This window comes from Protomyctophum parallelum (genome assembly GCF_964188405.1).
Source record: "Protomyctophum parallelum genome assembly, chromosome: 15".
In the NCBI taxonomy this organism is placed as follows: Eukaryota; Metazoa; Chordata; class Actinopteri; order Myctophiformes; family Myctophidae; genus Protomyctophum; species Protomyctophum parallelum.
The window spans coordinates 16,620,346-16,636,576 of NC_139710.1; the positions used below are offsets into that span (position 1 = coordinate 16,620,346).

The window sequence follows — 16,231 nt, forward strand, 5'->3', positions numbered from 1 at the left end:
AAGCACACATATAAGGCAACTGTAGCTTGTCTCTATATGTTAGGGTTATACTGTAATCCACTAAATCATGTGTGTTACATATGGGCATGTCTAGAGATTGGGTGTTTGTGGTCAAATACCCGTTGATTGGTGCCGTGGCATGTATATACTGTGTACCTCATGTATAGTTAGTTGATTTTATTCCAGACAAGGCCACAGTGGTCAGAAATGTTTTGCTTATGATAAAAAAAAAAAGCTATATGGTTCTCACCTTTTTAGATAGGATTTCAGAATGCTGCTGAACTGTAACCAAACTTGTATTTTATTTAATATACAACAACAACAGCACAGGAACAGTCAGAGCAGAAAAATATTAAGTCTGAATGTTTTGTTGTTAAAATGTCTGTTTATGTACAGTACTATACAGTATTTCACTCCAGTCTGGTATTGCAGAGACAAATGATTCTCTGTCTCTCTCTCCGTCTGTCTCTCTCGGCTGGTGTTGTGCCGAGATGCCCATTGCCATGTTTATCCAACCCTCGCACATTCTTACCCTAACCACAACAAAACATTGTCTCACAGATTGCGTTAGCACCTGCAAGGAACACTGCATTGGGTTATCGGCTGAATGTGTCACTTTGCTGCAGTCAAACTAAATGCCATTGTTTAACAATCAAGACATTTGGAATTTCTGACTGATTATCCGCTTTCGATCTTTCATTCATATGTCATTATAGTCAAAATGTTCAAACAATGTCAGAAGTTGTAACATTCTTCTAAAATAGCAGATGTACAGATCTATACAGTAACAGCACTATTAGAAGGCTGGTGATAAGTGGTTAAATGACAAACCAAGTTGGAGTCAAAGCCAGATGGCTGGAGAGTGTTGAACAGTAAATACTGTAAGTCAGATAATTCAATTATCAATGAATTTACTGTAGATACATATCGTTGTGAAGTTTGATTTGTGCAAGTCTAATCAACTAAGTGAGTTGATTCGACAAAAGAGACGAATTATTTTTAGAACGATTCATTCGCAAATCACAGTTTGTAAGCAAGTTAGAGGCCAGGATAGTTCACATCTAAGAAAAAAGTTACATGAAGGCTTCATGTTTGAAGCTCAGACATTAAGTTCTTACAATTACTGTACTGTGTTTCAATCCAACAGATAAACCAATTAATTACACACAAATTCTACATTGGATATTTCATCCATAGACAAGTTCATTAGTAAATGCAGGTTTCCATTGGTTTCATTCGGCACCGATTATAGACAAGTTTATCTACAGTATATTAGGTGTATACTGTTTATTGTCTAATTCATAACGGCTCACATTTCAACCCTGTTCATCCCTTATATATCCCATTACAGTAACGTACAGTAACTAAGTACTGACTCTTTTGTAAATATTAATGTACAAGAATAATTCATTTTCATCCAATCAGGAGAATGATTCCTGTGATCGGTGAATATTTGGTTCTCTCCTAATAACTACTGCCGTATAGGCTATGTGAAGTAATCACGAGGACCAAGACAAAATGTTCCGTAATACCTTTTTTTTAACACATCACAGAAATTTAATTTAGATCAGTAGTATAGCTTGTATTGTGAGCTAAATTAGGACACCCCACTCTGGCCCCTATGACTCTCACTAATTATGCATCATCAGCACTTAAACCCATGTCTGTCATGCAACAACCTTGGCCAAAGAATCTTCTCAATATCACCTGAAACAAGAATTAAAGAGGACTATTCTTTAAAGCCTTCAAGATCAGGACTCCTCTGATCACTTCCAGGTGTTTTAGATCTGCTGCATGGGCCTCAGGTTGGGGGACACCTGTCAGACATCAAACACAACAACAGTGTTAACTTTGACAGAAAGACAGAAAGATGTGGTTTAGTTTTTTTCATAGTCTTTTGAATAAAATTTCATTTAGTTTTTGTCATATTTTATTAGACATCTTAAAAGTTTTAGTCGACAAAATAATGTTTTGGTGGGCCTTGATGGGGGTTGTAAGGGCTGACTTTACACTTGGTTGCATGCTGAAAATAGCATTGTGAGCTTGTAGATCTGCTGTTTTCAGATCGCAAAATTTGTATTTGTTGACGAAATTGTCAATATATTTAGTCTTAGTTTTACCATAGCTTATTTTTACATTTTTTTAGTCTTTATCAGTGAATAAAGGTAGACGACGAACATTTTTCGTCATAGTTTTAGTCAACGAAATTAACATTGCACAACAAGGGTGACAAAATTAGCAAGATGAAGTGGTTAAAATACCACACACTTGATACCATGAAATCCATCCTACACTGCTACTAGCTGCTTTACTGACTGCTGTTTTTAAAAAGACATGTAAAATGTGCTACTGCAACGCAATGGTCCCATTCATTTTAAGCTTTCAGCCATTTTAGTACTATAAATGCTTTGCTACAGTCCAGACATACATTTTTCATTTGACATCATCAGCTGAAGTGAAATACTATAATGGGAAGGTCCTTGGCCAGGCTACAGTTTGGCTGTTTGTGAGCTCCATTGTTGTTTGTAACAGTTACTCACTGCAAACTCTGCACCAGTGCACGCCTTGATGTCCTCTGCTGTCAGTCCCTCCCACACCTCGATTAGAGTCAGGCCATTTGTCTTGTCAACGTCAAACACCGCCTGGTGGAGGGAAAGAAAATAGGGATGGCACAGTATGTTTTGTTGGGAAGAGAGAAAGATGGAGATAACTGAAAAGAGGAGACAGAGCATTCTATCTCTTCAATAGAAAGCTTTGAAACTCGTTAAATGGAAATTGATTCGAGTTCACAGACACAGTTCTGCTGTTACAACAACTCATACCTCCTCAGCTGTGCAAAGGCACTGTGCACTCTGGAGAATCATAGCAAAAGCTGCCTTTCAGGCACCCCAAGGACACGACATACTCCAAACGATGGAAATGAAAAACCATCAAAGGTAAAACACAATGTTGAATCCTGACCACCAGAGGATGACTGGCATAGAGAAACTGACTTTAATGGTTTCAGAGTATGGTCTTTGCTCTTAAGGTCTGCAGCCACCGACTCCAAAACACACTTCCTTCTATCCTGAAGCATACAGACCATTTCCTGCGCAACTCAGAATATCCTCCACTCTGCTAACATTTTGAGGTGTTGCATGTGAGCTGTATGAGCTGTGCATTTGTTAAACTGGCTGAGCCTGTCCGTTGATTGTCTTTACACTTTAGCCACCATATCTTTCATTATCAGTAATTACTGAAGCAGCTGTGCCTCTTATCAAGCTTTATCAAGTGCCACAAGGAAATGTAATTATTTTATAGTGGCATACTTGATTTCTCTGTTCGATATCTTATGGACGCAAGACTTTAACTAGTGCCTGGCCTAGGTTGTACAAAAATATAAAATATACCTTACACGCTAATTAGTCTGTAGTCTAATGTCTGCTTATGAGCAAGAACAGCCCTTTCACCCAACCTTTTTCTTCCAGAAATACATCACACCCCACCCTGAACCGTAATTGTTTTTCTCAACTCATTAACTAATCCTCCTTATCGTAGCTCTTGTCCAATGCTTACAGTATAGTCCCACACTCCCATTATCTGATCCTATATGATTGCAGGATCATTTGCTGAGCACTACGGAGTGACCTTGCACTCTCTACTCTCCATTTCCTGTCTCCCGCTATCCTATCAAAAAAATAAAAGCCCAGAAAAACACACTTTTTATGTATATTCCCATAGAAATCATTCCTATTATGATTATATTACGATTGATTACTGTAGAACTGATTATTCTGTAGAACTATTGAACACTTACTTAACTCATTCTAGGTACTTATTTTCTTTTAACAAATAGCCATCCAGGCCAAAGATGTCTTTACAATTGTCCTTACAACTCTCTTTCTAAAAAAATAGAACAAATCTTAGCCTGTGCTGAACTATTGCTACTGCCATTTAGCTATGTATGAGTTAAAAATTGACTTAGAATACCTTTCACCAGTTACATCATCATGGATTACAAGTTAACATAAACAGCCTTTTCCTTTGTGAAATTAAGTTTGTCATGTTTCTTTTATTTTTTTTTAACAATGAAATCTAGTTAGAAATTGCAAGTTTGAAGTCCAAGGTTGATAAAACATAGTGATGAATAAGTAACTCAATAACCATATTTCCCCTCAAATATAACATTGGACTGATGCCAGTGCTTCGGTTATTTGACGTCGTAGGCGGACCCAGGCCTGCTGAGCTGAGCTAGATGCTGTTAATCTGATTGGGCAGAGAGTGACAGGCTAAAGCCATAGAGATATCCAAGGAGGAGTCTCACTCAGCTCATTAGAACCCTGCACAGTGACAAGGCAGTAGGCAGAAATCACACTATGGCAGTGCAAGACAGATGGGATGTCACAGACTACATGGGAGCAATGGATAATGGAGACCTTGAAACGTAGCTGCAAACAGCGTGACATTAAAAGTGATTAGAGAACGTTCACGATTCCCAATGAACAGTTTGTCTCTTAATTGCTGAGTTGAGGAGAACGAGCGAGATGGTAAGAATGAGTCAGAGCTGGAAAAGAGGCTGAAAGAGAGGTAGGGAAGCATGACCTAATTAGTGATCATAAGGAATCCGACAGTCACCTTCTAATCGTTATCTATCTTGACCAGCATTGTCATCATCATCATTGTCATTCATCACACTGCTGTCTAGTGGAGGCAAATCATTAAGGAACTGAGTCTGAGGCCTCATTCACACATAAACATGTTCTGTGCTCTGCCTGTGTTTGATGGCCGCCTCAATGATTTTCCAATGGGAGGGGAGCGGGACAGAACACAGCCATCAAACACAAATGTTTGGTCAAACCATGTGATGGGGGGAGAGTGGTGGCCTAAAAAAACTAAAAAATGACCAAACATTTGTTTGATGGTGTTTGATACGTGTTTGATACACATGTACACAGTAAAATCCAAACTCTTAGAGCTAAATTAACCCTTACACCTGAGGTCAGCAAGATAGCTTGCGAGGCTCCGACCAACTCATTGGAGGCAATGTGGGGTTCAATGTCTTGCCCATGGAAACTTCGACATGTGGATGGACACTTCGACATGTGGACAGGAGAAGCCGGGATTCGAACCGCCGACCCACGGATCATTGGACGACCTGCTCTACCTCCTGAGCCACAGCCGCCCCATAAGCATAGAAATGCTATATACAGTATATGGGGAAAGGTAATTGCCATCATTGATTGACACTACTCATCACTGCAGATGCCACAGGCGGCTATTTGTTGTGGCACCGCTGCTATAATCTGAATAATTCAGGTATTGCGCTCCTTCTGCCTTGAACGGATGGCAGAGAGAGCATATCTTTCGAATGAAAATGCCGTCTCCCTGAGTAATGCTACATCAAAGGTGCGATGATTGATTTACCTTGGGGAGTGGACGGGAGTACCCCAAGCACAATGGTCCACAGAGGTGGCACGATTTAATCATAAAACACACACGACACACGTGCGTGATCACACACACAAACTACTTCAAATCTACTTCAAAGCCCATCATTATAACAACATTGCTGCAAGCCGACTTGGTAAAAAGGGAAACAGCGTAGCTGTGATTAAGAGGAATGGGAAACGGTAATGTAGGAAATAAAACGCCCTGCCTAGGGAAATAAGAGAGGAAAAAGTGAGAACTGTAGATTTGCAGCCTGCCTGCAACTTCCATCTGGGATCTCAAATACAATTTGCACCATTTAGGACATATTTCAATTCCTTTTCACCATGGCCACAAGGAGTACATGGAGGATTTTCCTTGTTTGTGTGAATACAAGTTCCTGTGTATGTGTGTGTGTGCGCGTGCGTGCGTGCGTGCGTGCGTGTGTGTGTGTGTGTGTGTGTGTGTGTGTGTACATGTGACAGTATGGAGACAGAAATGTTTGTGTCATTTGGCACGGTTGTAGGAAACCAGTTTCTTCTCTAATTTTGGAAACAAATTAGAGCTGAGATTTCAATTATGCAGAGAAGTAGCAACACATTAGAGATAACCACTAATGGGGTTATACCACAGTCATGTCTGCTACTGTCAACTGCAATGCTATCAACGCTTCCTCTGGGGACCCACAAATTTGTCTCTGCCCCTGTCCGTCTGTCCTTAGGTGCCCGTGTTTGTCGGTCTGTGAGCAATTAATCTCCGGCACTCATTCTGTGTAATATAATAAGTCACTTGAACTGACTGGTACTGGTATTATGTATGAGTATCAGTGGTCTATCAAAGGTAAGCGTAAACACCCCACCACACGTGCACGCACATACACATACACATGAAGAAAGTCAAGGAACAGAGTGCATGCAGGGTAATTTCAACAGCAATAGCAGCAAAGCCTTGATTACAGGGTTTCCCCCACTAAACAAAACCATGATCAAAAGCGTGTTATTAGGGAAGGGCAGATGGCTTATGAATTAATATTGAATAATACTCTCTATTTTGGAGTGATTGGATAGAATTCCAGAGAGATGGCACTTGAGACATTAAGGAAAGTGACATGTAAATTGCAGGATCTCTGCCTGTCTATTGGCAGCGCTTTATTAAAGACTCCATTGCCGAATTGTAGATCAATGCCCACCGCTGCTGTGAGGGACCTCAACTCCTCTCCTCCACCTCATACTAAGACCTCCAACAGGAGCCAATTTAAGCAATAGGATTAGACCTCTGTGGGACAATTGGGATATTCCCAGATTCACTGAGCCCCTCTCTCTTCCTCTTGGGTCCTCTTTGAGGTTTCTTCCTGTTAAAGGGTGCATCTTTCCTTGCTCCCATTAGCCAATTTTAATATAGGATATAAAACCAACCAAATAAAGTTTGATATTCAGAAGAAAACATATTTAAATAGTAGGATAACGTAGCTAAATATCTATATAGGCTCATATTACCCCGTTCTCCCCTATACAGTATACCTAAAATGCCATGAGATAATAATTTGTTGTGATTTGCCGTTATATAATTTAAATTGTCTGGACTTGATTGCATGCCTTACATAAATATCAAGGTCACAGTTAAATATAAGGGTTTATATTTTAATGAGGACACATGACTGCGTTGCAGCTAAAATGTTTTACACATAACCAGACACACAGGATTATGGTAATGTAATCCCCACCTCCTCCTTTTAGCTCAACACTAAAACGCAATGAAATGTTCTCAAATTAATTGCATTCTCAAAAAGAAAATATGAGGTGGTGTTTGTGAGCTTAGCAGAGCAGGATTGGGAGGAATGTAGGAATGGAAGTGGAACCGGAGATGGCAAGGATGAAGGGGGTGAACGGTGTAAGGAGAGAAGACAGAAGAGGACGTGACAGAAAAAGGGGGCAAGAATAATTAGTGGCATACTATTCTATTCCATTATAAGCTGTAAGTATAAAGTAATAGATGAAATGACATAGAGGGGGGATTTAATAGACAGATATAAAGACAGAGAGAGAGCTGGAAGAGAGTGTAAAGGAAGAGGAGGTGGTCCAAATATTATCACCCCTTTATACAGTGGGCCTACATGCAGACACAAATGTTTTCACTTAGATATCGGGCTGTGTGCTTGAAATTAATGCTGGCAGACCAAGCAAAAAAGAACAGACGGGGAGGAGAAGTGAAGCAAAAGAGAAATGTAAGGAAATGGAGCAGACTTTGTCTGACAGGTCATGTCTCCACAGCACAGTAAGCTACCACAGAGGGTAATGAGCCCATGACCATGCACCCATGGTGCCAGCCAGCTCTACCAGACAACACTGGAACATCTCTGCAGGCATGCTCTAATCTCCACCGCAATGCTTCTCAGTAACTTCTTCCTTTCTTCAGGTTCAGCATTGCATTTCACCCAAGCACTGTAGCTGAGTAAACAACAACTAAAGAGGCTTGCAATGTAGTTAATGTTTAGGTGACCTGTTTACCTGTTCATCAATTTCATATACCGTTAACAAACACCCATTCTTCTAGAATCTAGATGAATCTGGACCTGCTACTTGCTTCCATGTAGTTATCCCCCCTGTGAGTTTGTCTGTCTGTTAGCAGCTAATCTCTGGCACCGTTGGGCAGATTGGCATGAAACGTAAACTCCCAGTAGGCCAAGGAAGAATCTCTTTTTGGCCAACTCCCCACATTATATAGGCCACGTCCCGTGACTTTATGGGCCCTGGTTAGGTAACCCAGCCTGGCAGGTATCTGGGTCGATTTACACTTATGATGTGGTTATGGCTTAGGAAGGATTTAGGGGCCATGTCCACTAAAATGTGTTTTCCCGGCTGAAAACGCCATGGCACTCGCCTAAAAAGTGTTGTAAAGTTGAAACTTCGCTGGCGATTCCAAAAACGTGGTGCTCCCATATTGTACAATAATTCAAAACATAGGCTGCGCTCAGCTGAAGAAGAAAGAAAAACTCAGCACTCAGCTGAAAAAGAACTCATCTGAAACAGAAATAAATATACACAGCCCCTAAGACGTTTCTTGGGAACGAGAGTGTTGTTTTTTTTTGCCAGCCACTCAGAGGTGCTCCATGGGTAGTCAAATTTAAAAGAATATCTGAGAATGTACAATTGTACATTATAACCGTAGAACGGAGTCATTCTACACTGACGATTCACCCTGAAAATAGCAGGAATAGCAGATCTACAAGCTCATTTGGTTGACGGGCGCGCAGAATAGGATTTTCCCCTTCTTTGGGACTGGAAAAAAGAGAATGACACCCTAGAAAAATCTAAAAAAGGTAATCACACTTTTTCACTCTGCATGCTTAGCAGCTTCAGGCCCATCACTTTTAATGAGTGATTCATGAACCATCACAATGATGCAGCACCCATCCTGTGGTGAGGACGAATGGGGATGTACCGATGAAGCATCAACATCACCCATCCTGTGGTGAGGACGAATGGGGATGTACCGATGAAGCATCAACATCACCCATCCTGTGGTGAGGACGAATGGGGATGTACCGATGAAGCATCACCATCACCCATCCTGTGGTGAGGACGAATGGGGATGTACCGATGAAGCATCACCATCACCCATCCTGTGGTGAGGACGAATGGGGATGTACCGATGAAGCATCACCATCACCCATCCTGTGGTGAGGACGAATGGGGATGTACCGATGAAGCATCACCATCACCCATCCTGTGGTGAGGACGAATGGGGATGTACCGATGAAGCATCACCATCACCCATCCTGTGGTGAGGACGAATGGGGATGGTACCGATGAAGCATCACCATCACCCATCCTGTGGTGAGGACGAATGGGGATGGTACCGATGAAGCATCACCATCACCCATCCTGTGGTGAGGACGAATGGGGATGTACCGATGAAGCATCACCATCACCCATCCTGTGGTGAGGACGAATGGGGATGGTACCGATGAAGCATCACCATCACCCATCCTGTGGTGAGGACGAATGGGGATGTACCGATGAAGCATCAACATCACCCATCCTGTGGTGAGGACGAATGGGGATGTACCGATGAAGCATCAACATCACCCATCCTGTGGTGAGGACGAATGGGGATGTACCGATGAAGCATCACCATCACCCATCCTGTGGTGAGGACGAATGGGGATGGTACCGATGAAGCATCACCATCACCAGTGACAGGAACAAGCTGGGCCATGTGGAGTGGATGGTGAGATCATTAAAGCACAGCATCGTCCACAGTCCCAAATCTAACCGCACAGTAAAAAAAAATCACACCGGTGTGAACTGAGTGGTGCAACTCCCCTCTCCCCCCTCTCTCATTATCTCTCTCTCTCTCTCTATTTCTCTCTCTCTCTCATTAGCAGGCAACAGTGCAACACTATCTCATAGTCATACTGGTGCTCATAGGTTAACACGGACATAGTCACATAGTCACATAGGTGAACACGGACATTGCTGTTCCTTGGAGTGGTTGCACCACTCAAAAATCCTCAGTGTAACATTACTGTGAGTGGAAAGAAAAGACCCAAATGTACCCTCAAGGGCAGGTTTTTACATTCTCCGAGTTAAATTAACAGAATCTTCTGTATGCAAGAAACAATTAAAATAAATTGATAACCAGGCTACTGGCAGTAATCGGCTGATTGGATTAGGCTGAATAAATATAACTTCCATCTTCCTGTGCCACTTTCTTTTATCACTGTGCTCATCAGTCACTCCCCACCAGGGGGGCAGTCAGACAGATATTTTGTGAAGCCACTAAGGAAATCGGGACTTCCTGAAAGTTCCTATGGCCTGTTGTGGCGCTGTCATTGGGCCCAAAAAAACCCATAGCTCCACCATGTATTCACCTAGACTGTATTACCTTAATAAACATGGGCATGAATACTTTCTGCTTCCAGTCACTAGTTTAAAGTCTCATTTCATAATATTCTTTTTGGAAAACCATAACCATAACCATGACCATAAAGTCGCGTATGTTCTGAGGGGCGTGGCTACCGTTATAGTCTATGATCGGGAGCCACCCCCCGTTCGAGTCAAAATAAAAACCAACGAAGAAGAAGGGGGAAGTCCCGCCTCGTTGTCTGTTCCAGCCAATGGCCAGCTGGGCCCAAACGGATCTACAAAGATGGCGACTTACAGTTCAAGGACTGACAGGCTTCATTTTACGTCTATATAAGACCCGGAGAACGCTTTGTCTATATTTTTTACAGTCTATGCTCCCCACACTATCAGTCCCAGTGTGTGTGTGTGTGTGTGTGTGTGTGTGTGTGTGTGTACATGAGCATCAAGGTGTCTTTCTTTGGCTTCTGTGTGCATGCGTGCGAGTATTACTGACACATTATGGGAACTGATTGGTTGTTGATAAGGCAGAAAGCATACCCAGTGAATGATCATGGGCATTTCAGTCAGTCAAACGAATAAGGCAGCATAGTCAGGAAATATTAATATATTAACACTACGTTTGCCGGGGAATTTTTCAGAATAAAGGCGCTAGAGTGGCAAGCAGATGGGCAGATTTTACTCTGAAAAGCCCCGCCTTTCCATTTCTCCCCAAAACCGGGAGGTATAATGTTCCATTACTACCTCGTGCTAATAAGTCTGATCTCTCTTTAGAAGGGTTAATATTCCAAACGTGATGCTTCGTTAAGTCAGACACTAGGACAGAACATCGGCGTTCTGATCAGAACCATGGACATCAGGACATGGCCGTAGACTTCGAGATGATAGCAAGTTCTGCCGGCCCGTAAAAGTGAAAGGCTTCGCACATGTGCTAAATAGGTCCAGGAGCTCTGAGCAAGGCGTTGCCTAGCAACGGCCGCTGTCAAAAAAATGGATTTGAGCAATCCCGCTTTATATAATATTAATGGAAGCTAACTTGCATACTGGGTGTACGCAGGGGTCGATTGTCTTTTTTGGGGGGGGGGGGGGGGGGTCGAACCCCCCAATACCCCTTAAATGCATAGAAAACTGCATTTTAGCACAGTATACCTAACCTATAACACGATACAAAAACAGGTCTTACAAATCATTAGTCCAAATGTCTCTTGCAATGTCTTCTTCTGAAGATATCAGATACAGGTATCTGATAACTATTTTCCCCATCAAAGCAAATTCAATTAAATTAAAATAAGCACACATTAAACAGCTTTTTACTGTTTGTGTTTACTTACAATAAATTACTGTTTTTGAAAACCAAAAGATGTTGAGAATGGAGCAGAACATACTGTAGTAAATACTTTGGGGGACCTTGACTGATTTATAGTAGGCCTACAATCGTTTGGATTGCAGTGTCCCCACATTGTTTCATCAGGAACAATATTTCTAGTTATTATTAATAATAATAATACATTATTATTATTATTACCTGTGCTTGCTACTGGATCTGCTCCTGCTGTGAGTACTTGCAGGGTCTCTGCTGGCTTATTATCCAGGCTAGGTTTCTGCCTCCTCCCCATCTGTCTCACTCTCAGTCTCAAGCAACTCTATGGTCTCAATTTGCTCTGCATCTTCATCAACTGTAGTTTTTCTAACTTTTTCTTTAACTACATTATCAGCTTAACTCTATCTTTTCTCTTAAACAGTTGAGCTATTGTTCGTTGCATTGCCATTTGGCTTAAATTATTTGTTTAATCGCATTCCCACCTACTATATCCTTCATATGCATGCATATGTTAGGGAGATGAACGTCCGTTTCCGTATCCGCTCTGAATTTTCAACATGCAAAGTGAACTGGTCCCTGCAGCCAGCACATCGACGCAAGTGAGAAACACTTCTCCTCTCTCCAGTCCGTGCGGTGGTGGATTAATAACAACGGGTCGCATCGCTGACTGACATAAACACACAGTTACAATTCAGAAGCACTTCATTAAAAAAACTCAACTAATAACACTTGTGTGTGTTAATCTGCCCGATTCTGACGTTAGTATATAATGTTTTGATTGTTTTCCTCTTGGACATGCGTTTGTGGGCACAGTGGCAGGTTATTTAATATAGTATTTTGATAGCTCCGGTGCGCTCCGGGGCGTCAGGTCTTACCGGGTCGGAGCTCCGGACCGTCCCGGCCCACTTTTACCCCTGGGTGCACGTATGACAATCAAGTAAATACATACCTTTTCTGTGATGATGCGATCCACACATTGTTTCCCTGTCAATGGCAGGTTGCATTTTTCCAGGATCTTGTGTTTTCCACCCTGAGAGAGACAGAGAGAGAGAGAGAGAGAGAGAGAGAGAGAGATGGAGGGAGAGAGTTGGATTAGGGGTCATTTATCCCGTTTATGTTCGGACTCAGTCAAATGCCACGTGTTTGTTTCAGGGATGCAGCTGGCAACAGAGTACTTTCATTATTCTCTCCCTAGGGGTGTGTGATCCCATGTGTGTCTCAATTTCCCCAACACCCCCACACCATCCCCGTCCCCATGCCTGTGTGCATGTGCGCACCCCACACCCACTCAATCACTAATGATGACAGGCCTCAGTGCGCTTGATGTATTCTCACCTGTTGCACCATCTGGACTACAGCCGCAGTGGCACATCAGACAACATTGGCATACTGTATATCAGTAGGCTTCCCTGGACACACAGCACCGTGTTGCCATTGCATCATGCCAGCCGGCGGAGCATTCTAAAAGTAAACCAATTAAGCCAAATCCTACAACCGGGAGGTGATTTATATACAATGCAGGACTGGCCTAATGGCTGAGAGTCCATTTTCAGATGTGCATTTAACTTAACCGTAAGCTAAATAGCCAGAGACTTGAGAGAGGCAGTCTGTCTACAGACAAGTAAGACGCGCAAACGCGGGGAGCGAACGCAGCTCGTGTGTGTGTGGTTGTGTGTGTGTGTGTGTGTGTGTGTGTGTGTGTGTGTGTGTGCTACAGCTGCGCCCTGTGTGTGTGTGTGTGTGCTACAGCTGCGCCCTCTGGTGGCGGGTGGGTGGTGTAACAGCGGGACAGACACACACACACACAGACACACACACAGACAGACATTCAGCCCTTGCTGTCATAGTAAGTGGCTCACTGCGTTCGCAAAAACCTCATGGGGCTGAGCACGCACTGACAGACAAAAAGGCATTAAGCAATCCATTAGCAGAATCATCCTCAATCAGTCATTATACTCTCTCACTCATTATCATAGAAGACAGAGACAAGGTGCACTGCTCGGAGGCACTTGGAGGCTAAACGGTCCATCCATTAAATAGGACTTGGGATTCTTGGAAAATAAAATTAGAAAGCAAATGGAGGGGAGGGGGAAAAATGTAAACAAGAAAGAATGAGTTACTATTGATGATGCCACTGCTAAGGAAACGAGTGCAATAGATGCTCACATGATGTCACAGTGTAAATGGTAAATGGTGCATTTATATAGCGCCTTTATCCAAGGCGCTTTACAGAGATTGTGCATTACATTCACCCATTCACACACACATTCATACACCGATGGCAGCGGAAACCATGCAAGGCACCAACTAGCACATCGGGAGCAATTAGGGGTTCAGTGTCTTGCTCAAGGACACTTCGACAGTAACTCTGGGGGAGCCCGGGTTCGAACTGGAAACCTTACGGTTACCATCCAGGCACTCTACCCCTGAGCCACCGCCGCCCCTGCCAGTGTGACATCCAAACACACATGCATGCACCTAGTGGTTGACAAAGTACTCAACCCTAGTACTAGTCAAAGTATAGATATTGTACTCAAGTGAAGGTACTTAATTACTGGCAACCAGCATGCACAGTGCATACACCTGCTGCAACAAATGTAGTACCTTGGCTGAATGTTCCATGGTCACCACCACCTTGGTTCCAGCACTGGCCACTAGGTCCATGGCTCCTCCCATTCCCTTCACCATCTTCCCCTGAGGAGAAGAAGAGCCTTGGTTGACTGATTGATTTATTAGGTGACTGATTTAACTCAATTATCACTAATTAATTTATGCATTCAACCTTTTGGATTTCAGTATAATGTTTTTCACAGCAAAATTACAAAGTACAAACTACAAACCAGTCGTGACAAATTTACAAATAATGTTTTTGGTGATAATAGAGCATGTGGAAACATTTTCACTCAAATCTAATTATGAGATATGAACCTTTGCATTTGTGACACGCCCAAGTGGCTAAGACTTAGCATCAGAACAAGTGCACCACGTTTGGTTGCGACGAGTTCGCAGTTTACTATGAAAACCTGAATATCATGTCAGTCAGTCCGTCATGCCTCGTGCATTTCATGTCAGTCCGTCAGCTCTCGTGACACGCTCCATATATGGCCGTCTCCATAAATGAAGATCACACAACTGACCTCATCAAACCCTGGATAGCCATACATGGAGAAGACTGGATCATCACCTAGATCTGCATATATGGAGCCGGCCAGCAACTCTACATCTGACCTCACGGACACCATGTTGATCTGACCTCATCTAACTCTTAGATCTCCATATATGGAGCTGACCTGTTATAACATTCCATATCTTGATCCTCCCCCACCCGTCCTTCCTCTTCGATGTCTCCCTTTTGACTGATACCTGTCCATTCAACCTCTAGACAGGCCCGCCCCAAAGTAATTACCGCAGAAAATGAATGTCCGGACCTACCTGGGCCCTAACTGGGCTGGCCTTACTAATTAGCACACATTTTACGCCCTACCCAGCCGAAAATGCCCAGACCTGTTTCAGTGCGGCTTACTGGTTACAATACTTTAGATAAAAGGAGAACTTCACCCATTTCCAACCTATCTTTATATAATTGGTCCTCACAAATGCTCATTATTAAATGGTATCATTTCTGTGTATTTGCTGTGTGTCTCAGAAGAGGGCTGTACCTGAGCTGAACCTGAACTATGTGAATTGTAAAAAACGAAACAGGGAAGTTCCATGGTCAAGCTCCTGAAAGAGAGGAGGCCAGATTAATAAGGAACGTTGTTGTCTATGTCTATTGTTGACCTATACAAATTATTACAATTTGATTGAAATTACATTTCAAATGTCAAAAAAGGATAGAAAACAACAACAACAACTATGATTACGTACAGATAATTCAACAAAAATGAATTAAGTTTAAATAAATTTAAATTAAGGGACAGAAGTAGAGGGAAATATGTTTGCAAAATTGTATGGAAAATCGAACTATTAAAATATATATAAGTAATGGAAAAAATACGACCTCACCCTCATGCATTAGAAGTACCGTCTAATCATATGCGTGAGGGGGATTTTAATTGATGACAATTGCTTAACATTTATAGGCCAAAATGTAAAGTTGCTTGTGATAACAATTGATGCCCACTTGACACTTTGTAATCTGAGTAGCGGCTGAGTTTTTGGATCCCTAATAAGCGAATTAAACTAAAACATGTAACGTAATTCAAAAGAATAAATTAATTTAGAGTTGAGGAAAAACACATTCCTCTTCACTGACACAACTTGAAAGTGCAGGCAAATGCAACATTTTCTCTATAGAATACAGTATCTTAGTACAACTAGAAAAAGTGCCCCCTGTGAAAAGGGTGCCATTTGTTCTTACACCATTGATGGCAATTGGATGATTTGAGGCATTTTGTTCCAAAAATGTGTTTTGCAAAAATCCACCTGTAGGTGGCGCTATAACAGGCCAATGTGAAAAGGGTGGGATATATTCCTCAGCCTAGTAGGAAAGTCTGTGGAAGATTTCACGTAAATTGCACACTGCGTTCATGATTTGAGGCTTTTTGTTTCAAAAAGGATGGAATATGAAATATCGGACAGATCCAACTTGAACACATGACTATAGAGATAGTGTGTAACGATTTGCAGGATTTTTGGG

General features: G+C 42.2%; 1 protein-coding gene across 1 annotated transcript in view; it reads right to left on the minus strand.

Annotated features, from left to right (window-relative positions):
- Positions 1-278: 278 nt before the first annotated feature.
- Positions 279-16,231, minus strand: part of oxct1a (3-oxoacid CoA transferase 1a) — a 67,537-nt gene continuing 51,584 nt past the window's right edge. Inside the window, exons 14-17 of the mRNA XM_083785034.1 lie at positions 14,197-14,286; positions 12,542-12,622; positions 2,541-2,642; positions 279-1,817 (exon numbers count right to left, since the gene is read on the minus strand). Of these exons, the coding sequence (XP_083641160.1) occupies positions 1,782-1,817; positions 2,541-2,642; positions 12,542-12,622; positions 14,197-14,286 (309 nt within the window). The 3' untranslated portion in view covers positions 279-1,781. The remainder of the gene's footprint in view (positions 1,818-2,540; positions 2,643-12,541; positions 12,623-14,196; positions 14,287-16,231) is intronic.